General features: G+C 34.8%; 2 protein-coding genes and 1 long non-coding RNA gene across 4 annotated transcripts; 1 reads left to right on the top strand and 2 right to left on the bottom strand.

The window, feature by feature from the left end:
- The first annotated feature begins 995 nt into the window (after positions 1–995).
- Positions 996–3,562, top strand: LOC130737589 (uncharacterized). 2 transcript variants are annotated; one of them, XR_009018800.1, is made up of 5 exons: positions 996–1,211; positions 1,413–1,561; positions 1,640–1,707; positions 2,336–2,557; positions 3,070–3,562. It is a non-coding gene; the product is annotated as an uncharacterized LOC130737589 (long non-coding RNA). The 2 variants fall into 2 exon arrangements; XR_009018801.1 differs by having other exon boundaries at positions 1,413–1,566.
- An 11,980-nt stretch (positions 3,563–15,542) lies between these two features.
- LOC130736060 (uncharacterized mitochondrial protein AtMg00860-like) lies at positions 15,543–15,974 on the bottom strand. The gene has a single exon (XM_057587914.1). The coding sequence runs from the start codon at positions 15,972–15,974 to the stop codon at positions 15,543–15,545; it is 432 nt and encodes a 143-aa protein (XP_057443897.1).
- Positions 15,975–17,442: 1,468 nt separating this feature from the next.
- LOC130735257 (uncharacterized) lies at positions 17,443–24,580 on the bottom strand. Its single transcript, XM_057587330.1, has 6 exons — positions 24,538–24,580; positions 23,771–23,877; positions 23,271–23,349; positions 18,065–18,141; positions 17,808–17,911; positions 17,443–17,678 (listed from the first exon to the last, which is right to left on the bottom strand). Exons 1-6 carry the CDS (start codon positions 24,565–24,567, stop codon positions 17,650–17,652), a joined length of 426 nt encoding a protein of 141 aa, XP_057443313.1. The 5' UTR covers positions 24,568–24,580; the 3' UTR covers positions 17,443–17,649.
- Positions 24,581–24,826: the final 246 nt, after the last annotated feature.

Raw genomic sequence — 24,826 nt, 5'->3', positions numbered from 1 at the left:
CTTCATATGGATCTTATGAGACCAATGCAAGTAGAAAGCATTGGAGGAAAATGGTATGTATTCGTTTGTGTGGATGATATTTCTAGATTCACCTAGGTCAATTTCATTGAAGAAAAATCAGTTACCTTTGACGTGTTCAAGGAGCTTTGTCAAAGACTTCAAAGAGAGAAAGGAAGTGTGATAGTAAAAATAAGGAGTGATCATGGCAAAGAATTTGAAAATAGAAAGTTCTCTGATTTTTGTGCTTCTGAAGGAATTGGGCATGAATTCTCAGCACCAATTACACCTCAACAGAGTGGAGTGGTAGAACGCAAAAATATAAGTTTGCAGGAATCAACTAGAGTCATGTTGCATGCCAAGAACCTACCTTATCACTTTTGGGCTGAAGCCATGAACAAACTTGTGATATACACAACCGTGTGACTATACGATCTAGAACTAGTTCTACATAGTATGAGATCTGGAAAAGGAGGAAGCCTACTGTCAAATACTTTCATGTCTTTGGAAGAAAATGTTAATGTGCAGAGCATGTTAAACTAGCTCTAAAGAAAAAAGTTATAACTTTTCAATTGAGGGTAAAAATCTCTCACATGTAAAAATGTAAATAGCGCAATCATCACATGATATTCATAATAAAAACACATAAAAAATTTCATCAATTGGTGATGCACTATTATTAAAAATAATTTTAGTTGATATATTAATAATTAAATTCGTATTATATTTAATTGATTAATGATAATTCATGTAATTCAAATAAATAGTTCAACATGGATGGGTAAATTATTATCACATGCAATATAAATATAAATATATATTAGAAAAGAACAACTTCTAGCATGACGTGTCGCTCCCACAGGCCAAGTTAGTGACGTGTCGCTCTCAGATTAATTCTCACTTAATATTTTACACGTCAGCTCTTCCACCTTGGCCCTACTTGCCACATGTGCCCTGATTTCTCCTTATCTTATTTCTCATGCTAAACCTAAGCTCTTCCTCCTCTCTTTCAATTGTGCCCTGATTTCTAATCGTTCTTCTCACCCTTTCTCCAGAACCTTAATCGTCTCTCCCAATTCCCATCTCGCTGCGTTCTCCAAAGGAACGCCTACCAGTCTACCATTGGCTCAGTGACCACTGAAATTGCTCAAACGAAGACTTCTTCGGTCTCGATCGCTTACAATTCCTTTGTGTCACCGGCAAGTACTATCCTGGTACGTTAACCACTTTTTAAAGTTAGTTTTTCTAATATATATTGATTGCAAGGTGTTTGTTAATGGAGAGCGATGAGGTCTACTACAGATTTTGGCCGAGATAGGAGGACAGGATCCAATGGTGGCCATCGATTTGAGTTTTTCTGTCATTTCTATTTGGTCTTCTTTTGTTGACTATTTCTTTGTCTATGATGGTTTCAGGTTTTTCATGGCAGTGCTTGCTCTGACGCAAGTGCAAGGAATTGAAGTTACAGATCAGAGATGCGCTTTATCTGTTAAGAAAGAAGCTATGGCTCTAAGAAAATAAATTTGAGAAGCACTTCACTTCTGATGTGGATAATGAGTGTCATGTAAGGTTGTAGTTAAAATTCAAAGTATTCGTTGTTCTAGACTGGCTTATCTAAAGTTCTCTTTCTATCTGTTTTCAGGGGATTTTGCTATTTGAATCATGTATATTTGGAGTATTGCTTTCACTAAGTAAAATAATTATTTTGAGGTATAATCTTTATTTTTGCTAGCAAATTTTTTACCTTTTTTGTTTTGAATGTTCATAGTCTGGTTTTCATTTTGTGAGCATGTAGAGGATACAAAATCTCTTTTTATACACTTGATGGTGTGTTCTACAGCCAAAATGTCTCATGTTCCTCTAATTACTATCAACATGAAGAGAAGTAACTACCAATACTTTAACACCAACATTCTTATAATGTTTAAGGTGTTGAAGCTGTGTAATAGACTAATAGTGATTTGTTGTTTCAAATGGGCTAATACCATTTTCAAATGGACTAATAGTGATGGTGTTTAATTTGTGGATATTGTAAAACTATCATGATTTTTCTGCAAATCTTCTTCAAAAGGGTTTCAAACTAATCAAGGTTCCATAGTTAGATAAAAAAATAGTTCTTCTCACATAGTCTGTGAATGAATTTTGACATTGCACATTATAGATCTTAACTTATCTATCTGAGTTTGTTTATAAAAATAAAGTATTTTCCCCTTTATTTTCATTTTCTTTTGTGTCACTTAAACACCATCTGGATAGATTCTTATCGAATGATCGGCGATAGTTTCTTCCATTTCGACTATGCCCACTACATATTTATAGAGGGGGCTGAATTGTGCAGGTGCTATTGTGACTACTGCGAGAGTGAGACCTGATGGCTTGGTCTTCACTACTGCTTACGATTTAATCGTCGAGGAGAGAAGCAGGTCTTTCGGAAGCGCTGGGTTGAGGCTGCCTTACTCTCTCCTTGATTCACTAGCAGGTACCAACACCGGAGAGGGGATGAAGCATCGCTTTCCCTATTGAGATAGGGCAATCTGCATACTGGCTCACAGCCCCAAAGGTAACATTTTTATTCCATTTGGTTTGTCTTATTTGTTGTAGATAGGTTCAAGGATTTTGTATGTAGGAAAGGGCACATAAGAAGGGAGACTGTAAGCAGATTTTGAACCATTAATTTAAGGAGAAATGAAAGCATTAACTCTTGAAAATTAAGGTATCATGTTTTCAGTTGTCTTAGAATGTTAAATCCACCAACATGAATAACCTGATGATCCTCACTTTAAATATTGCAACCTTATCTGTTTTATACACCTATGCTAAATCAATCTTCCATTCCCTTGCTTTTCCTAATTCTGTAAATTTCTATTTTTAAATTACATCAATTTCTATTAGTCTATTTCCATTATGTGCCTTGCTACAATTTTTGCATCCTTCACATGAATGAGTTAGTATGTTCACAGTTATTTTATCTACATCCCAATGAAAAAGATAGGTAAAGAAAAATGAGATATATAATAGCTGCTGGTGTTGATATTCTTTTTTTTCATATGAATTTCTTCTTTTTATATACAGGTTCTGCTCTTATTAAAAGAGTGTGGTAGGAGAAGGTCCCTGGATAACCAAAGTTCAGAGTTTTTAAGATCAACCCCATTGAGCTCTTCCCAGCACCTTTTCTTGGATATGTAGGTTTGATATGCTTGCTTTTTGACATTAGATCATAAAATTGGAATGGAAGAGAAATGATATGACTGCATAATAATGAATATTATGAACATTTATGATACATGTCCAAACCTGTATCACATCTGGTACGATATGGATTGCTGCAAATTCATCATTGACCCTACTTTTTCGGTCATTTTCTTTTTCCATTTTCTCTGTAATTCTTGGTTTAGTGTTTGGAAATTATGAATGACAAAACTGTAAGTGTTGATTCTAAGGCAACTCCTCATCCAAGTTCTGAAGAAGTGGTTATTGAAAGAGACTAGAGGATCTGAGGAATGGGAAATATGTTATAGAGCATGTTAATAGCACAAGCAAGAGTCATGTTCACATAATTGAGATTGATTGGTGACTTTTCTTTGGATAGCTTAAGATTATAACATAAGATTATAATTTATTGTGTTGGTGACTATTTTTTTATTAGTACAACCATAAAGCAAGAGACTTAGAGGCCTTATTTTTGTCACTTATAATTTTTTAACTCAATTTACAATGTTGCAGCAGGTTATCAATGAGTAGAGAGATGACCATTTTATCATTGAGAAGGTCCAAAAGAGGGTGAGGGAAGGCAAGTTGTAACACCCCGATTTTGGTGGCGTCACTTTAGTAACCAAAAGAAACTTAATGCGGAAAAACGTGAATATTTTTTTTTTCGATAATAGAACCAAAGACTGGAAGAAATAGAAACTCTACAACAAAGGATATCCGAACTAATATACATAAATACAGCCCCCGCTGTAGTACCAAACCAAAAGAAAGGTCAAGTGTTCGCAACACTATCTTTCAAAATGAGAATAAGCTGGCCCATCGACCTAAAACAAGACCTCCTAAGTCCAACCAACTCTCTGTGATTCCCGTAAAGAAACCACACAAAAAGCTATAGGTGGGAAACTACCCTGTCCCCAAAGAAACAAATGATGTTCAGAGCTAAGACTCTACTCCTACTCTAATCCCATCTCAAGGAGCTCACACCAGCACTAAAACCTACATGCTAGTATGATCGTCGTCCGAATTCGAAATTCAGAACGACCTAGTCTATGTACACACTGCGTCCTCCTCTCGCGACCGCGATGCGCTCCGGTTCCGGCATCTCAAATCTAGTTCCCCCCGAAGGGTGAACCATCGTGAATCAGTCCGTCATAGACATCTGACAAAGGGCGTTTGTCCGCCAAAGCACACACAGAAGACGCGAGGGTCAACTCCAAAGAATTATATAAATAATACCACCAATAGATATAGATAAGAGAATAGCCACTTAGGCTTATAGCTAGGGATAACATCCTAGGGTTGTATATTTCACAATGAATATAAACGCAGTAATAACAGATAGCATGTATCAAATAGGATTAACAATTATCAATCGCACTCAACAACTAAGTCAGTATGCATGTTGCATGAAATGATATGATGGTTAACCCAGTTAACCAAATGCATTCCGGAAACGGATGGACATCAACGGATCAATCCTAGCACCAGCAACGGTGGGACCATTTCTGCCCGCGTGCCTCTTATACCACACAAAGGTAGCCAGATCTGCTACTAAGAGTCACCTAACAGCGCTCTTACGCCGAAATCCGGGTCTTATGACCATTTTGGAATCCACCGAGGTCCGGTATCACGCCGTGTATTAACCTCCTATGTATGCATGAGTGCAATGTGATTAGCCAAACAACGTCTCCGACCTCACTCGACACGTCGCCACGTGTTCTAGCTAACTTAATGTCTCTATAAAGAATACCCTAAGGTAAAAGTCGATTTCTGCGACAAAATACAATAATCATAAAATGAGTGCAACCACTCACGATAACTCTTCGAGTCATCAATGCTCTCACGAAGTCTCACGCTTCAGTGGAGTCTCACACATTCACAAAGTCTCACGCTTCAGTGAAGTTTTATGCTTTCACGGGGTCTCACGCCCCAGTGAATTTACACACTTGCACGAAGTCTCACGCTTCAGTGAAGTTCCATGCTATTCACGAGGTCTCACGCCTCAGTGAAGATCCATGCTTTCCACAAGGTCTCACGCCTCAGTGGAGTATCCCGCATTCACAAGGTCTCACGCCTCAGTGAAGCTTCATGTTGTTCACGAGGTCTCACGCCTCAGTGAAGATCCATGCTTTCCACAAGGTCTCACGCCTCAGTGGAGTATCACGCATTCACAAGGTCTCACGCCTCAGTGAAGCTTCTCGGCACATCCCTTGGATTGCTAAACAAACTGCTCCCAGAGCGAATGAGTATCAACATACTCAGAACTCACAATCTTTCTCAACCCTTGGATCCGACGACACTTCTCGCTTTCCACAACTAAGATTCAATCCTCAACTCGCACTCGAGATTGTTATCATTATTTAAAGGTTTAGAGGTTGTTTAATGTCTTATGAATTTTCCTTATAAAATAATATCCTTTTAGTCTTATCGCAAATCTTATGAGTCTTCAACATCCACCAAAATCCCAATTAACTCCCCGAGAATGTCTCGATCCGTCATAACCATAACAAGGCCCGAACTCCGTTCGTCCCGTCAAACTTTCTCAAACTCTCAAAATAAAATCGGCATGACTTGCCCGTTATTCTCACTCCTCAGTACCACAGATATATGTGAAATAATATAGTTAAATTAGTGCAATCCAATAAGCATAAACAGCATATTCCAACACATCCTAGATTAACCATTTAGCACATAACATGTGAATCATTTAGCACACAATATCAAGGCATCATGAAACCAACAAGCTCGGCCGAAGCCTCAGAAATCATTTCAGACATTTAGCAATTAAGTGCATAACACATAAATCAAGTCGAATTCGTCGACACCTAAAACATTATCTAGTAATTCAGAGAGTAGCCCTCACCTTAGCCAATTTCCAGGGTTCTCTTCAAACGCTCCTTCACAATCAGCTCCTCAATCTTTCCTTCACAATCTCCCCCCTCGAATCCACAAAGTTCCTTGTTCTTCGGGAAATTCCTCAACGAACCTTTAGAGTAAAACCACAGAATTCTATCAAAATCTATCGAAAACTAAGCTATCAATACTCACTAAGGTTACACGAAGTAGTATGTACTCCGAGGTATGATAATCTAGCGCGAAAGGACAAGTTTTCGAAAAAGGAAATTTTCCTCCTCCCCCCCTTATAGGGCTCGGCCACTTTTGGTAATTGTGGGGTTCGATTTTTCTTCGATCAAACTTGGTTCCTATGCTATCATTAGCCGTAACTAAGGGTATTCTAAACTCGGAAAAATTATCGGATCGAAAACTGTCGCAGGGGTATTTTGGTCAATATTTTAGCTCAGAAATTCAAAACTGAAATTTCGAAAAGCAAATTGGATAGGGACGTCACCAACGACGTTTATGACAACTAATCCTACTAGCACTAAGCTAAGGCGATAGTTTTCAGTCCAAAGGTTGAGACTTTGCTTAAAAATGGGTATTTTAAGCAGAAATTGATTCCGGCGGAGTTCCGGCGACATAACGGAAAAACTAATCCAACAGAAGTGCTCTTGGGCACGTAAGGAAGATGTTTAGAATAAAAAATGAAGTATTCAGGATAGTTTTGCAAAAACCTCAAAACTAAGAGTACAGAAGGACATAGAGAAAAGCTATGGAAAAGACGATCAGAGGTAAGGATTAGCGACTATACCTCGACACCTTGAAGTAGCAACTGTCGGATCAACGATCAAGCAAGAAATCAAGAAAATCTTCTTCTCCTCCTCTCCTCTTGGCCGCGGCTTGTGTGTGTGTGTTTGTGAGGTTTTGTCTCAAGCTTCAACATATATATAGGGAATGAAATGGAAGATATTTAGCAAGGATCGGATAAGTATGAATAGATATTTATCAAGATTGGATAGGTATGAATAGATATTTATCAAGATTGGATAAGTATGAACAGATATTTTGAGAAGATATTTTGTAAACCGGTACAGTTTTGTTTAGATATCGGAGGATTTTGCTCATAGAGTTAAGATAAAAATATGAGAGCGATTTCCGATTCTTCCTACTGATTCCAACGTATTTTAGACACGATATTCTCCCCGCTGAATCTTCTAATTCTTCAAAGAAATATCGGTATGATTTTTGGTTTTCGAGGCTTGTTTTTATGCTATATATAGAGGTTGGCAAAACGCGGGAAAACGAAAGTTTCGCGATTCTGATTTTTCCGGCGTCATTCTCCGTGAATTAATAGATATGTTTTGGCAAAAGAGTTCCAAAACTATAAAGAGGTCTCCTTGTATTTTTGGCAACTAATGCATAGTCGGTATAAAACTATTTTACCCGATAAGTTGCTTTTTGCATCGAATGTCGGAATAGAAAACTTCCTTCGGAAGAAAGATTGAAATCATCAAGAGAAATGGGTGTACGCGTGTAGAATCTTCATTTGAAGCTCCGGATAGAAAAAGTCTTCATCGTCGGTTGATTCTAGGGTTTTGAAATACCAGGGATTTGGTTTCGGCAAACTTCCGATGATTGGAATCGGACGTTCGTAGATCCTAGAGTTTCGCCTCGAAACGATTTTGATATATGGAAAAAGAGAAGTTCTAACATTTCTCTGAAGATTTTTGGAATTAACTTCCATCGTGCCTAAAAGTGAAAATTAGCTATATACTAGGGTTTCTGACCTAGGTTTAAGCGTATAACGATCGTGCTATACCTTTTATCGATTTTGGTACAATCCTTAGACTTTTCCTGAACTTTCTCCTTCATAAATTTATTTCATCCGATAAACTCTTGTTCAGGTTTTTCCTTCGCGATACATCAAGCCTAGTCGTAAATGGAAATCTCTTCCACTTATTCTAAACTTAAAAACTTGGGTCTTACACAAGTGACAGCAACTAATGGACTGATACTTCATAGAGAAATGACATATATAAGAAGGGATAGAAATAAAAAGCATGAAATGAATATCTATAAAAAAAACTAGCTAAAGGAATACTAAAGCTTTGGCTTGGTTATTGACATTGTTCTATTGTGTTCTATTGTTCTATTGTGTTATAAAGGAATACTAAAGCTCTGACTTGGTTTAAGGTTGGCTCTACTGTTTAGCTTATTTAGTGTCTTCTATGTTAATTCATAATCCAGTTGTTTTGTGTTCTTTATCCAGTTATTTAGAGTTTAGTTCTTCATTAATGTCTAAGATCATGAAGCAAATCATCCTAAACCTAAACTAATCAAGGACTAAATTGGAACCAAGTTACAGCTATTATTTTTCATTATTTTTCCTAAACAACTATAAATTTATTAGTAAAATATTTATTTAGATACAAATGTTCTAAATGTTTAAATCACATGATAAATAGTTTTCATGGGAGGTATTATTTTACATGGGAATTTTATTTAAAAACTAATAGAAAATTAAATTCAAATAGTTTACAGTACTTTTGCATAGCACTTTTCACAATTTTATGAATAACTTTAAGAGTTAATATGTATAATGTGATAGTTTAATTTGATAGACAAAATATGACATTACCGAGTAAACATTTTCAACAAGAAGAGATATTTTATATGAAAATAAATTAATGTTAAATTTAATAAAAAATAAATTTAATATAATTAATTTTATATGCTGTCAAAGCTCCACGCGCAATGTTGTCTACCAAGAAATTGTTGGGAACATATGAGCGGAAATGAACGTGCATAATCGTGTCATGGTAGATTAACTCAAGCTATTGTTTATTAGCCACCATTAAACCATTCTCTTATATGTTTTGCAGTATTTGAGATTTCGTTAACCAATCTTTTTATCAGTAATTCAAATGCGCAAATCACAATCTATGCAACAAGGGTTTCAATTTAAGACTTTTTTACCACTTTGTTTAGCATTTCAGACTCTTCTATTTCATATGTTGTTTAATATGTTGGTAATTCCTTATATCTATGATTTGTTCTATTGTCATCATGTTCATGACGAATGTCAAACCAGTTCCTGTTGATCTGGATCAGGCTTAGAAGAGAAGTATTTTTCTTCACTTTGCTTCGCATTTCAGACTCTTATATTACATCTGTTGTTTAATATATTTTAAAAAATAAGTACTGATTAACGAATCAAATATGACAGACATATTCCCCGTGCAACGCGTGGGTAAAAAAACACTAGTATATATATATATCCTTAAAAATTGTTAAGGACATACAAAACTAATGGGAATTTTCCCTAAAAATTTGGCCGAATATGAAGATATTATGACAAATACATAGAAAACTTGAGAAAATCTTGGTTAGAATAAAGGACCTAATTCCCAGACCGCAAAAACCAATAGGGACATACACATGGTAAAATTATAACATAAGGGAAAACCTAAGTATATGCAGTGATTTAGCATAAAATTAAATGTATTACGATAAATAGAAGCATACCGTAACGCGCCGATTTCTCGAGTGTCACATAATAATCAAATAACACAATTTTTGTCGTTTAATTAATTACTCTTGAATTAATGACAAAGGTTCAATTTTACGAAGATCTTGAAAATTAACCATTTTAACTTGCGGAAATAAATACCAACATAAACCTCAAAATTAAATAATCAACGACAAGTATAAAGAAATCATCCGAAAGAAATCTCAATGTAAATTACATCATCTGAAAGAAAATATCCAACTGGAAAGTAAAACAGATAGTTCGATGTCACTCGGACTCTCAACCCAAAGAAAAGTGGAAGTCACTCAACCCATGTCCCTACAAACTGAAGAACAGCTAAATCTTCTGCTCACTCTTGCATTCCTCGACTTCGAGCTTCGGATCCTCTTCTTCTTCCGCTACAGGCTCTTGTGGCATCTGCTCGGGATCCTCAACATGATCACTCTGATCCATAGCCACCTGCTCGTCAAGGTCGACCTCCGGGTCTGGCATCGGCGGTGCTTCAGGTTACACTGGTAGCTTCTCCTGATCATCCGTCATATCTTCGGAAGGATCCAGCTCCCCCTCAGACTCTCGCATAGATGACGTCCCAGACTCTAAGTCCATAGGGAAATAGAAACGAGAAGGTGCAAAAGGCAACTTCACCCTCCCGTTCTCAAGCTGTTGGACCTCAAGGACTTCTCCCTCCTTGTCGCGACCCGAAAGTGTGGCACCGCCGACATAGATGCGACGTACCTGGTGTGAGTCGGGCACCCAGGCCTAGTCATTGTCCTCATCATGGAGTGTTAGTGTCCAGGAATGGATCGTGCTCGTGGTCAACACCACCATCTGCCCCCCCCCCCCAAATAACAAGTAAAACACATAGAGAGGGTCAGATCTCATGCAAAACGCACAAGTAGTCACAGTTCACAAAAATCATACGATTAATTTAGCAACATAGTTTCACATCTCAGTTTGCAACCTAGAGTTTAGTTAGACTAACGACCTCACCAGTCACACAACCACCAAAACACCTTGGCCAATCTCGATCATCCGCAGATGAACAATCACGAGGGGACCTCAGAATCAACCCACAATTCTTAGGGAGACCACACAGTAAATCCCTATCCCATGACTCAAACATGGTTATCACACAGTCAATCCATAAAATTCTCCCTCGTGTGCAAGTAACCGTTTGTCTCTAACGGCACCATCCTTATCATGGTCCATAGCCTACGACTAGCACTATAGCCATGCAATTACTACTTGCAAGGGAATTCTCTTTCTCAAGATACAATACCAATATCATAAGTTAATATGAGTTTGCAAGTCTCCATATATGGTATAATCATCATGTCAATTAGGGTTTTACCTCGTTTCCCACAAACATTAGTTCTACAAAATCCTCGCATGTAAACCAAACATTGATCAAACCCTAGAGAGTATTAGGGTTCGGCCACACCACATGAAATAACAATTAATCCATGCTTTTCATAACTTCAATAATAAAATCAGCAAAAAATCATCAGCTCAACATGTAGTAAAAAGAAAACGAGAAAAATCGTCGGAACCCCCAAAATAGTGTTCGGCCGTGGCCTCTTTGAGCCTAGGGTTTTTCAAAAATTTTGATCATGCTTGATCAAGTCTCATGGTCCAAATTCAAGCAAGGTTTCCATCATTAAACTTCATCAAATAATCAGATCTAGTACATGTTATTCATCACAATTCAGATCTAGGCAAAAATAGTGAAAATAGCAAGGTTTTGTCATGTAATCATCATGGATCAAAGCATCAAGTAATAAGACATGGCAAAACAGAACCTTCACATACTAAGCATGCATGAAAAGAATTCCCAAACATACATACAAACCCCTTATGTTAAGGATCACCCAAAAACACAACTTTTCACATAAGATTTTCACATAAAATCATGCAATTTCAACATGTTTTCTCCTAGACTCTACCCTTACTAGATTAGCCCTCACCTTAGCCTTAGGAATATTAAAAGAAGATGAAAAGATGACGAGGTTGGTCCTTGCTTCCTCCTTGCTCGAGTCCTCCTTCTTCCTCTTGATCTCCTTCACAAACTTTCTCTTCTTCTCTTTGCTTTCTCTCCCTCTCTTGCAACTCTCTCTCTCACGTCCACTCTCTCTTACTTTTCTCTCAAACTTTCTTTCTTCTCTCTTTGCTGGAGTGTATACAGAGGTTGTCTCCCTTGCAATTCAGTTTGTGATAGAAAGGAAAAAGAAAATAATCCTCCCTCACCTCTTAACCAAACCCGCGACTCATCTTTAGCATTATGGTTGTTTTTCTTTTCTTTTTCAACTTCTTACCCAAGCCCAAACCCAACTCATTAATATTCTTAATTACTAATTAAAGAAAATAAAGCAAAAGAAAAACCCCCTTGACGCCATTAAGTGGCCGGCGGCCACACTAGTGTAAGATCAAGTTTTGATCTAGTAGTACAACTCTATGTTTTGATGATTACAAGTTAACTATTAAGTAAGAACAATTATGGTACTCTAACATTGTTTTCTGAGTGTTCAAATGACAGGCCAAGACTCTGGTCCTATTTCACATGATTCAGAAGCACAATGCTCAAAGAGTAACCTCTGCAACGCTTTCGCACGTGCTATGTTCAATCTGAACAGTAGATCAAGCTTCAGAAGATCTGAAGATTATAAAGCTCTGATATGGATTTAGCTCACTAGAAGCTCTGAAGGATCAGAAGGTCTGAAGGATCAGACGCTCTAAAGGATCAGAAGCTCTAAAAGTCCAGAAGCTGAGTAGTGAAGACTTTGAAGTCCAAGAGTAAGCTGGCTCTGAAGACCAAGTACTTCTCCTCTGAGTCCAGAAGCAGAAGGTACAAAGGTCAGAGGATCCAAGCTTCCCTCTGACTTTGATCACCAAGCTTCACAAGTTCAAAGATGAAGCATCTCTCTAATCAGAAGTCAACAAGGATAAAGGTCATGTCGCTATCCAAAGTACAAAAGCAATTGTACCATTCCTAATGACCTTACCTAACTGATTCAGCCACAACAGAACCTGCAAATTCCAGATCTGTCCTCCAACGGTAGCATCTCCATGCAACGTTCAAACCCTAATCCTTGGAGTATATAAAGAGGCTGAAGATTGAAAGATGCCGCCTAAGAAACTTGTTCACGCGCAAGCAATATTTCAAATACTCTTAGCAATCTTTCTTCAAATAGAACTAAGTGTGTTTACTATTAGCTTTCTAAGAAGCACTTATTTGTAAACCCAAAATCTTCAAACAGTTGTTTGATTTACCTTTAGGAGATCAAGGTTGATCGGATCCTAGAGAAGACTAAGAGAGTGAATCTTAGTGATAGCTAAGTCAGTGTATTGTTAGTCACTTTGCAGGTAGCAAGTGCAGTTGTAACAAAACTCTAATTAGTGGATTGCCTTCATTCTAAGAAGGAAAAAATCACCTTAACGGGTGGACTGGATTAGCTTGAGGGATTTATCAAGTGAACCAGGATAAAATCATTTGTGTGCTTTCCTTATCTCTTATCTCAGTACTTTTATCTTTGGTGATTGAAGAGATTTATTTAAATCTCAAGTGGGTCGAGTTTTTAGTTTTAAAATGCTATTCAAACCCCCCTTTCTATCGTTTTTCATACCTTCAACTAGCTTTAGGGTTTCCAAAACCCTTTTTTTTCATCACATGCTTAATTGGAATTAAAACTAATTATTCAACTTTTATTTAAAAAAAACTGAAATAAATAAAAGAATAAAAGGCATAACCCTTGGCCTCCAAGTAACACACAAATCATCTTATTTTTTAGGTTCACAACCCCATAAAATTATCACTTTCAAACGCCCAACCTCGTTTATCTCAAAATAATACAAATTCACATATTTCCTGAAACTTTCACACGCATAATCAATCAAATGAATTCATTCTTCACTAGAATTTCACACTTATTATTCTTTCAAATAATAATAACACTAATACAATCAGGGTCTTACAATACCACCCCCCTTAAAACAGTTTCGTCCTCGAAACTTAGGGTTCTACAAACAAATCGGGATGTGACTCCCGCATCTTATCCTCTAGTTCCCACGTAGCGTCGCCTGTCGCTTGATTCCAAATGACCTTCACCAAGGACACCTCCTTGTTTCTCAAGCGTTTGGTGCTTTTGTCGACGATCTTGATGGGCGGCATCTCCATCGTTAGATCATCCTTCACCTGAATATCGTCAGGTTCAATCACATGAGAATCATCAGCCATGTACTTTCGAAGTTGCGACACATGAAGCACATCATGAATGTTGGATAGGAATGGTGGTAACGCAATCCTATATGCCACTGGTCCGACACGCTCCGTAATCTGGTACGGTCCAATAAACTTTGGAGTCAGCTTCTTTGACTTGATTGCCCTTCCGACACCTGTCATCAGGGTTACCCGCAAGAAGACATGTTCTCCTGCCTGAAATTTCAGCTCTTTTCTCCGATTGTCAGCATAACTCTTCTGACGACTCTGCAAAATCCTCATCCTTTCTTGGATCCGCTTCACCTATTTTGTGGTCTGTTGAACCTATTCAGGCCCAATAACCAAGTTATCCCCATCTTGATGCCAACATAAGGGTGTACGACACCTCCGGCCATAGAGAGCTTCGTAAGGCGCCATCCCTATGCTCGCATGGAAGCCGTTGTTTTATGTGAACTCGATCAATGGCAACAACTCATCCCAACTTCCCTTGTGATCCAACACACATGCTCTCAGGAAATCCTCCAATGAGTGGATCGTTCTTTCTGTCTGTCCATCCGTCTGTGGATGATAAGCGGAGCTCAATCTCAGCTTGGTTCCCAATGCTTGTTGCAAAGCTCCCCAGAAACGTGAGGTAAACCTCGGATCTCTGTTCGACACAATACTGGACGGTACACCATGCAGACGTACAATCTCGGCTATATAAATCTCTGCCAGCTTCTCCACCTTGTAGCTTAGATTGATTGGTACAAAGTGACCAGTCTTTGTCAACCGATCAACTACCACCCATATTGCATCGAACCTCTTTCGTGTTAGCGGTATGGCCGTCACGAAGTCCATGGATATGCTGTCCCACTTCCACTCTGGAACATCCAACGATTGCAGTTTCATCGCAGGCTTTTGGTGTTCCACCTTCGCCTTTTGACATGTCAAGCACGTAGACACATATTCAGCTACTTGCCTCTTCATTCCAGACCACCAGAAATGAAGCTTCAAGTCCTGAAACATCTTCGTCATTCCCGGATGAATGGTCAATCGGCTCTTGTATCCTTCTTCCAAGACCAGTTTCCTCATTGATGCGTCGTTGGGTACACAAACCTGCCCTTTGCAACGCAGTAAACCATCGTTTCCGATAGCGAACTCTAGCGCCTTCCCTTGTGTCACAAGTTTGCGCCTCTCAATTAGCTCTTCATCGGTCTCTTGTCTCAACTTTATCTCCTCCAAGAGTCCACTCGACACTGTCACCATTCTGAAACTCAGCTTTCCAGGTGCTAACTTCACATCCAAGCTTAAATCGGAACGCTTCCAATAATTCTAACTCCTTGATCATCAACGAGGATACATGTATAGTCTTTCGACTGAGAGCATCGGCTACAACATTGGCCTTCCCCGGATGATACTGTAAGGTGAACTCGTAATCTTTCAAGAACTCCATCCACCTTCGCTGCCTCATGTTCAGATCCTTCTGATCAAACAAGTACTTCAGACTCTTGTGATCACTATAGATCGTGAACGTACTGCCGTAGAGATAATGCCTCCAAATCTTGAGAGCATAAACTATAGCAACCAACTCCAAATCATGCGTATGGTAATTCTTCTCGTGGATCTTCAGCTGCCTCGAAGCATAAGCGATCACCCTTTTCTCTTACATCATCACGCAACCTAAACCATTATGCGAAGCATCACAGTATACGTCGTAGGGTTCTCCCTCCATGGGTAAGGCTAGTATGGGTGCAGTAGTCAGTCGCTTTTTCATCTCTAAAATCTAGCCTCACACTTTTCCGTCCGTGCAAACGGTTGATTCTTCTTCTTCAATTGCGTCAACGGAGAAGTTAACTTCGCATAATCCTTGACAAAACGTCGGTAGTATCCAGCAAGTCCAACAAAACTTCTAATGTCGCTTGCTGTTTTAGGTTGTTCCCACGACAAAATTGATTCAATCTTGCTGGGGTCTACTGCCACACCCTTGCTCGATATGACATTACCCAAGAACTTCACTTCTTCCATCCAGAACTCACACTTCGACCCATTGGCATAGAGTTCCTTCTCTCGCAGAACTTCCAGCACTTGACGTAGATGCTCTTCGTGTTCCTCTTTACTCTTCGAGTAAATGAGAATATCGTCGATGAACACCACCACGAACTTGTCCAAGAATGGCCTCAACACTCGGTTCATGTAGTCCATAAACATTGTGGGTGCATTTGTAACTCCAAATGGCATCACGAGATACTCATAGTGCTTGTATCGAGTTCTGAATGCAGTCTTCTGAATATCAGCCTCCTTGACACGGATATGGTGATATCCTGACTTCAGATCTATCTTCGAGAAAACAACAGCTCCTCGAAGTTGATCCATCAAGTCGTCTATCCGTGGCATCGGATAACGATTCTTCACCGTCACCTTGTTAAGTTGTCGGTAATCCACACATAGTCTGGATCTTCCATCATTCTTCTTCACCAACAACATTAGTGCATCCCAAGGCGACACACTTGGTCGGATAAATCACTTCGAAGAGAGATCTTCCAATTGCTTGGCTAACTCCGTCATCTCCGCTAGTGCCATCTGATAAGGCGTCATTGATATAGGTCCCGTGTAGGTCACGTCCACTCTCTCTTACTTTTCTCTCAAACTTTCTTTCTTCTCTCTTTGCTGGAGTGTATACAGAGGTAGTCTCCCTTGCAATTCAGTTTGTGATAGAAAGGAAAAAGAAAATAATCCTCCCTCACCTCTTAACCAAACCCGCGACTCCTCTTTAGCATTAGGGTTTTTTTTTTCAACTTCTTACCCAAGCCCAAACCCAACTCATTAATATTCTTAATTACTAAATAAAGAAAATAAAGCAAAAGAAAACCCCCCTTGACCCCATTAAGTGGCCGGCGGCCACACTAGCTTTAGGGTTTCCAAAACCCTTTTTTTTTTCATCACATGCTTAATTGAAATTATAACTAATTATCCAATTTTTATTTAAAAAAACTGAAATAAAGAAAAGAATAAAAGGCATAACCCTTGGCCTCCAAGTAACACACAAATCATCTTATTTTTTAGGTTCACAACCCCACAAAATAATCACTTTCAAACGCCCAACCTCGTTTATCTCAAAATAATACAAATTCACATATTTCATGAAACTTTCACACGCATAATCAATCAAATGAATTCATTCTTCACTAAAATTTTACACTTATTATTCATTTCAAATAATAATAATACTAATACAATCAGGGTCTTACACATACTACATGTTCTTAATAATTGTTGAGTAAATACAAATCACATTGAATTTTCTCTTACAAATTAATTTTATGAATCACTTCTTTACTAAAAATATTTGCATATTTATTTATTAAAAAATCTTTGAGAAGCTTATGAGATAAAGAAAGGAAAGTTGGAGTTATGATAAAACAACAGAAGTAAGATAAAATCACAAGATTAACAAATCTTCAAAACTAGTAATTGAAAGTTCTTGTTTGCTGATAAGGGATAATCAATGAAAAGAAATACATCAACATATAATTACTAGCTAGGAGAAACGATGGAATATGATGCATCACTAGTAATTAAATTGATACCTGATAGCAAAAAAAATAGACTAAATGATTAATTTCATCCACATTCATTGGAGAAATGAAATATTTAGCAAATGATTTAGGGTCCCAAATAGAAATATATATTAAGTAATAATGTCAAAGCAAACCACCAACCAGGTCTACAAATATTAATATAAGAAAAAATTAAAAGTACAAAATGTACTTAGAAAAGCTTATTGAAATTTGAGAAAATGCTCATAATTGTCTAAAGCTTAAAGCTCACACACATTACATTTGATTGGCAGCTACCCTGCCAATAAGGAAGTCATTGCAAGCGATCAATTAGAATTTGGCACATGATTAATACCTGCAAATTGTAAATATAAAAGCATAAGAATATAATCAAATAAGTTCTTCCACCTTATGTACTTATGTTATATCCAACAAAGATATAAGAAAATTAGCACACATGCTAAATAGCAGAATTAAAACTTACCATGGTAACCATTTTTCTTAAAATTCATGAATGCCCTCAAATGGGGGTCCACATATAAGCCCAATGCTTTATATCTTGAATCATAAACTGTATAATGTGCAGTCCTACATTGATGACATGTTGGTTTTGTATATCAGAAAAAGTTTAGCACACAAAAAACAATGGACAAGAAAGACCATATTATATATATAAACACAACACAAATATATGGACACGCATGCATAAAGATATCCATGTTATAATTGACAAAACTCTACCTTGGATAGAAATGGTTTTTGCTTCCTAGACAGTTAAATGAAGTAGCCAGCTCATGCCCTCGTGTGGTCATTATCATCTATTTTTTTGAAATGTCAGTAAAATAATATTATTAAAAAATGAGTGCAAGATCTAGCCAAAGAAATTAAAATAGATTAGCAATTATACACTTCAACAAGGTCAATAATCGATAATATATAATATAGAAATTTCATATTATCTAAACATCGCTATCACATACATCATATGCAAAAACTAAAAAAAATAAGTAGAATTGGACTCCCAACAAATGAAAAATATACTAAATTGCCCACTATCTTAGTTTATCTAACTACCTAGTATATTGTGAACCAAACCTTGCAGAATTAAAAACTAAGTAATTTTTTTTTTATTAAGAAAAAACTAAGTAATTTTAAAATGTGCAAATAGATTGAACTAATGAAATTCACAACCTAGATGTTAATCCGCTCTGTTATGAGAGGAAGCAAGCCCAACATGTACTCTTTTGGTAGATGGCTCTCACTTTTTCTCTCTCAAGTTACTCACAACGACTCTGTTATTGCGGTATTCTCTTTTCTCTCTGTTATACTTTTACCCCCAACATTCCCTTTTATCAATTATCATTGTGTTTGTAGCTTCAAATTTGAGTAAGGAAATACTAATCCTCCAGGATGTTATTATAGTTTAAATAAATTATTTTTTGAAAACAAAACAAACATACTTCATTATATTAAAACCAAGAGCATTACAACATAGAACTTGTCACTCAAATCAAACCAACATGATAACCTTGTCACACCCTCCTATATATTGGAAGTGATCTAGCAAGTCGGCCTCATTAAAATCTTCAAGGTAAAAACCCAGTGGGAAAATGCTAGACCCCAAATATGACAAGTTCTATTATTTCAATAATAATCAATCCCATGATTTTCCACATGATACAATGATCGAACAACATAAACATGAACACGGGGCTTCACTCAATTTTATGAACCAGTATAGTTTAAATAAATATTAGAATAATTTTAACTATAAAATATAATAACAAAAAATTGTGTTAAGACAATTCAAAAAAATTGGAACCAAGGCATTTACTATCCTAATGTGTGGTCTTCACAACCGGGTCATTATAATTGCTTTAATTGGGCCCAAGGTGGACATTATGGGGAGCAGTCTGGTGATAAAAATTGGACCAGCTTGAGACAAAAAAATAGTTAAGTCTGGGTTCTAGGGTAAAAATTGGACCATGTATAGTTTAAATTGATTGATTGAGGCTGCTGCACCACTAGCAGAGAATTTCGTCGGTTCTAGGGTAAATTTCGTCGTTGAAAAAAAGAAAATTCAAAAACAAGTGTTAGAGTTTTCCTTTGTAAATAATTAATATTAATAAAATAAAATAATTAACAATTAGTAATTAATAATTAGTATTGAAATAACTTAAAAAATTTAATAATATTAAAATTTACTAAGTTAATTTGAAATATTTTGAATTAAATAATAAGTCTTTAATATCATCAAATAAGTTGTAATATAAGTGTTTTGTGCTTTATCCCTGGAAAGTCACTCATTAGGAGTGACAGCCACAACTTTCTAAATGAGTATACTTTTGAATTATAATAGGTATAAATTTAATTCTTTCATGAAAGTATAATAGCGTAAAATATAATTTAGTATATTTAATTTTTTTAAGCTTTTGGCATAATTATTTTTCTCTTTTATGCTTCCTCAAGTAATTTTTACTAATATTTTTTTAGAAAAGAGAAACATTTCATAAATAATCATAGGTTATAATGGATAATTATTAGTTAAATAGTTTTTAAGTTTATAAATATTATTTTTTAATGTAGATAGTTAATAATTTTTTACTATTCAAATTTTTCTTTTTTCATTTTATTATTTAATAAATCCATTACGAAGAAATTTTATTATTGTTTAGTGTATTTTAATTCAACTGTAGGAAATTTATATTGCATTATTATTTAATTCAAAAGTTCAAGTCTCTTTTGCGCACACACACAAATATATACATATATATTATCATCAACTTTTTTTCTCAAATTTAGGTCGATGATTAACATTCTAACAACTTCTTATATTTTAATTTGTTCTTATATTCAAAAGAAGTTTTAAAATTAATATATAAATGATAATTGAAATGACAATAAATAACTAATTAATCTTGTCGCTAATGTAAAACTCTAGTCAATGTTACAACTTTTTTGTTTGTTTTGACCAAGGTATCCCCACAGCCGAGAGACTAATCTCTCGCCCCACAGTCAGCGCACTAAGCGGTAGGGGGCTGGCCAATGAGTTTTTTCTATTCGCTAGAGCTGGGATTCGATCCTCCAACCACTTGCTTAAAGGATGAAGTGTTGAACCACTACACCAACCCACTTGGTTCACAACTTTAATACTTAATAGATTAACATGATATTTAACTTTAATACTTAATACATTAGTTATAATTAGAAAATAGTAATGAGTCTTATTTGTTACTTTTTAAACATTCTACAAATTATTAATAGTAAATAAAATTAAAATAATATTATTGTTAATTTTAATATAAAAAAATTGGATAGCTTTAAAATTATTCATAAATATAAAATTATCATTAACTATCTAATATTTTTATTAATGTAAATGTACTCAATTTCAATTTATTTATAATTCTCCTCTCAGGTTGTGATTAGTAATTTAAATTAAAATAATATTAATATTTAATTTTAAATATGAGAAAGTAAGTTTTTTAACAACTAGTAATTAATATAATGAATAATAAAGTTTTTTGTTTTATTATTTAATGTATTTAACACAAAGGATACATTTTTATTGCTTAATGTATTTAATGCAAAAGTTCAAGTCTCCTTTTTTTTTTTTTGTAAACTGAATAAATATATTGAAATAAGGAAAAACATGAGAATAAAACTTTCATGCAAAAGTTCAAATCTCCTTTACATGTGGATATGTTTATTTAAAATATTTTTTATTGTCATATAAAAGTTATTATAGTTTTTTTTAGACAACAGAAAAGAGATATATTGATAAAGAGCCAAGAGAAAAACACGCTCCTAAGTGAGGAATAGATACAACATATAGAAAAAAGAAATAGAAAACAACAACAACCAGGAGACATAATAGAACAACCAGCCGTAAAAGCTATTATAGTTATTTATTAAAAATATAATAAAAATGAATAATTGTGTTATGACACATGAATACATAGTACTAAGAGACTAATGATTTAATATTAATAAAATAATTAGGGTAATTTGAAATATTTTAAATCAATTATAAGTTTTTAATAAAATTTATAATAAGATAATTTTTAAAGTTTTTCTTAAAAATAAAATAATTTTAACTTTTAGGATTATAATAAGTTATAATTTTAATATCGTAAAATATTATTTAGTAAATTTAAATTCATTAATATTTAGTTTTATTCTTTTCTATAAAACTTTGTTATAATTGTTTTTCTCAGTTCTGTTTGTCCGGGGAAGAGTGGGGTGGGAGGAGTTTTAAGGAATCATAGGAGGGAGGTGATTGGATTTTTTGCAAAGGGAATGAGTGTCTTGTGGGCGTATGAAGCGGAGGTTCTAGCAATTTTGGAGGCCCTTATGTTCTATAATCAGCACGACTTAAGCACTGTTTTAGTGGAGAGTGATTCGACGTTGTTAGTAGGATGGGTTAATAATGTGGATCGACGACCATGAAAGTTGTATCAGACTTAACACCAGATTGACATGCTCATGCCTTTAGTCAATTGTGTGGGGGTGCGTCATGTCTTGAGGGAGGCTAATGTGGTGGCTGATTATTTGGTTAAGTTTGGAAGAGATAGTGATTCAGTAATTTGGAGTGTGGTTGAAAGGGAGGTTGGGGGATTTTTTTATTGTGTTGTAGGTATCTAGTGTGTTTTATGGTCAAGTCTGATTTGGCTGGAAGTTTCCACTGGGAACATAGTAGGCAGTGGTATAATTGTTTGGTTAGGAGGGAGTTTGATTGGTTCAACTGGGAGTATACGTGTTTGTGTAGGGGAATGAGACATGTACTGGGTTTAATTTTGTCCTGTTTGTGGACTACTAAGGGTTTGAGTACTATTTTTTCTTACTAGGTTTTTCCCACTGGGTTTTCTTAGTAAGGTTTTAATGAGGTTCATTCTCTTGGTTAGGATTGGCCCGAGAAGGATGTTTGGTCACATTGTCTTACCTTGAGAGAGATGTTCTCAAGGATTCTTTTAATTATTCAATAATATTTTCTGTTTTCCAAAAAAATAATAATAGATCAAAAATAAGAATTAAGTAATATTTTTTAATAATAGACACATATAATATAGTTAATAGTAAATCCTTATAGAGACATTTATTTCATTTTTAAACTATTTTCATAATTTATTAATAAATAGTATTATTATTATTAATTTAAATTTTTAATATTTTTTAGATATAAACATATTTACTGGCTTTATTTTAATATTTTATATTTTATATTTATTTACTTTTAATATATAGATTAATATGAAAATGACAACAAATAACTATTTAATCTTTGTCAGTAATGCAAAACACAAGTTAATTTTGCAACATTAATACTTAATATATGAACATGATATTTAACATTAGTACTTAAAAAACCATTTATACAAACGAAATAGTAATAACTTATAGTCGTAATTTTGTAAACCATCCTCAACTTATAATCTATAACTAAAATTAAAATAATATTTTGTTAATTTTGATATATAATAAAATGGAAATTTTTACAATTATTTATAAACATAATGTAAAGGTAGTCAATTTCAATTATTATAATTATTCTTTGAAAATTCCTCCATTTTAAATTGAAATAATATTAATCCCGTGTAGTAATTAACACAAGAATAATAAAGAAGATGTAGTTTTTTAATGTTTTTAATTTTATTATTTAATTCATAGAAATTATTTTTATTGCTTAATGCATTAAACCCAAAAGTTCCACTTGGTAATGTAGATGGTCTTTTTTAATTAGTTATTTCATGTGCAAGTGTAAGTGTTTTTGCTTATGTATTTAATGTTATTGTTAAATATATATATATATATATATTAATTGATATTGATAATTGATTGATTGATGGCTAAGCACAAGTTGAAATAGTCTTTCACCAAAAAAAAATTAAATTTATTGAGTAACTAAATTTGGTCTCCTTGGAATTTAATAACGAAAGCAACCATATACCTGTTGACTGTTTGTGAAATCTTGATTTGGAGAAACTCCACCCCGATAGTAGTGGCTTAGCCCAGCTGAAGTATTCATCCTTCTTGTCACAATCACAAAATTTGAAATCAAAATTTAAAGTTAGATTTGATATAGAGGAAATTATTTGGATAATTAAAATACTAGAAGTAGTCAAATTTTGATAATATTGATAAAATTGTGACAACGATTTTAGGATTTGAAGACATAATTTGGGATTTTTTATTTCATAGTTTTGAGAGGGAGATGACAAAGTTTAAGTGGTATAGTTTTTAAGGGGAGAGAGAGACTAAAAAGAATATGCATACTACAGAAATTAAAAAATTATGGATGGTCATAGAAATTAAGTAAGTTCAGTGTTAAATTTGAGTACAAATTATTTTAGGACTGAAATTATAAATTAATCATGACAGTGAGAAAAAGTACATAGAAGAAAAAATTACTAAAATAAAATAAAGTGGAAACTTAATTTGGTTTATTACCCCTGATAATTGGCTTGTTGAATTTGTGGTGACCGCCAATTGAGATTGTTGGCACTCTCATGAGTAATTGGAGACAAATTTGAATCAGTACGAGCTCCATTTGGAACCTAAAACGACAAGTAACAATCAATTAAGACCATGAATTAGAGGTCAAAATTATAAGGGTGCAACTCGTTTGATTTATAAAAACTTATTTATTTATTAATACTTATATAAATATCATATCACTTTAACTTTTGCAAATTGTTTATACAACAAACCTTGAAACTAACAAAAATACTATTTCTTACTCTTTTTAACAAATCCTTAGTTAAAAAAAATGCTTAAGATCATTTTTTATAACTACTACAAAAATAAAATGAAATTCACAAAATTCTCAAAATCATTCAAGTTCAAAGCCATGTTTCAATATATATGCTATATCTTATCAAAGAAACACAAATATCTGTGTGCCAATATATATATATATATATATATATATATATATATATGTGTGTGTGTGTGTGTGTGTGTGTGTGTGTGTTCACATCGTGTTGCCATTATGACACATATATTGAGATTAATTTTTGAATAAGGGGCACATTAAAATTTGTAGAATAATTCAAATCCAAGCAAAGTTCAAATGCCATGTTTGGTGATAGAAGATTTTATATATAACTCAAATAATAAAATGTAACAAAGGATTAATGTGTGACTCAACTCCTTACATTATTCATTCATATATCCATAAGTTTTTTTCTTAATTAAACATATCAAGTAAATGGTACCTCATACGAATTACTTCCTTCAGAAGACATAATGACCTCAAGAAGAACCTGAAATTAATGCAAAGAAAATTATTAACGAGATGCCTTGTAACTAGAAAAAAGGTTATCGGTAAAAGTAAGGGAAGGGAAAAAACCGAGATCCATCACATAAATGACTCATCGTTTACCATAGAAAAAAGAAACACTTTAATTTGAGACAAATTACCAAAAACCATTGTACCCAACATAAAAAAGTATCATCGCTACCAACCTCCTCCATCACATGCAATCAATCAAACAATAATGCACG

This window comes from Lotus japonicus, chromosome 2, assembly GCF_012489685.1.
Source record: "Lotus japonicus ecotype B-129 chromosome 2, LjGifu_v1.2".
In the NCBI taxonomy this organism is placed as follows: domain Eukaryota; kingdom Viridiplantae; phylum Streptophyta; class Magnoliopsida; order Fabales; family Fabaceae; genus Lotus; species Lotus japonicus.
This window is presented reverse-complemented; position numbering and strand designations above follow the sequence as displayed.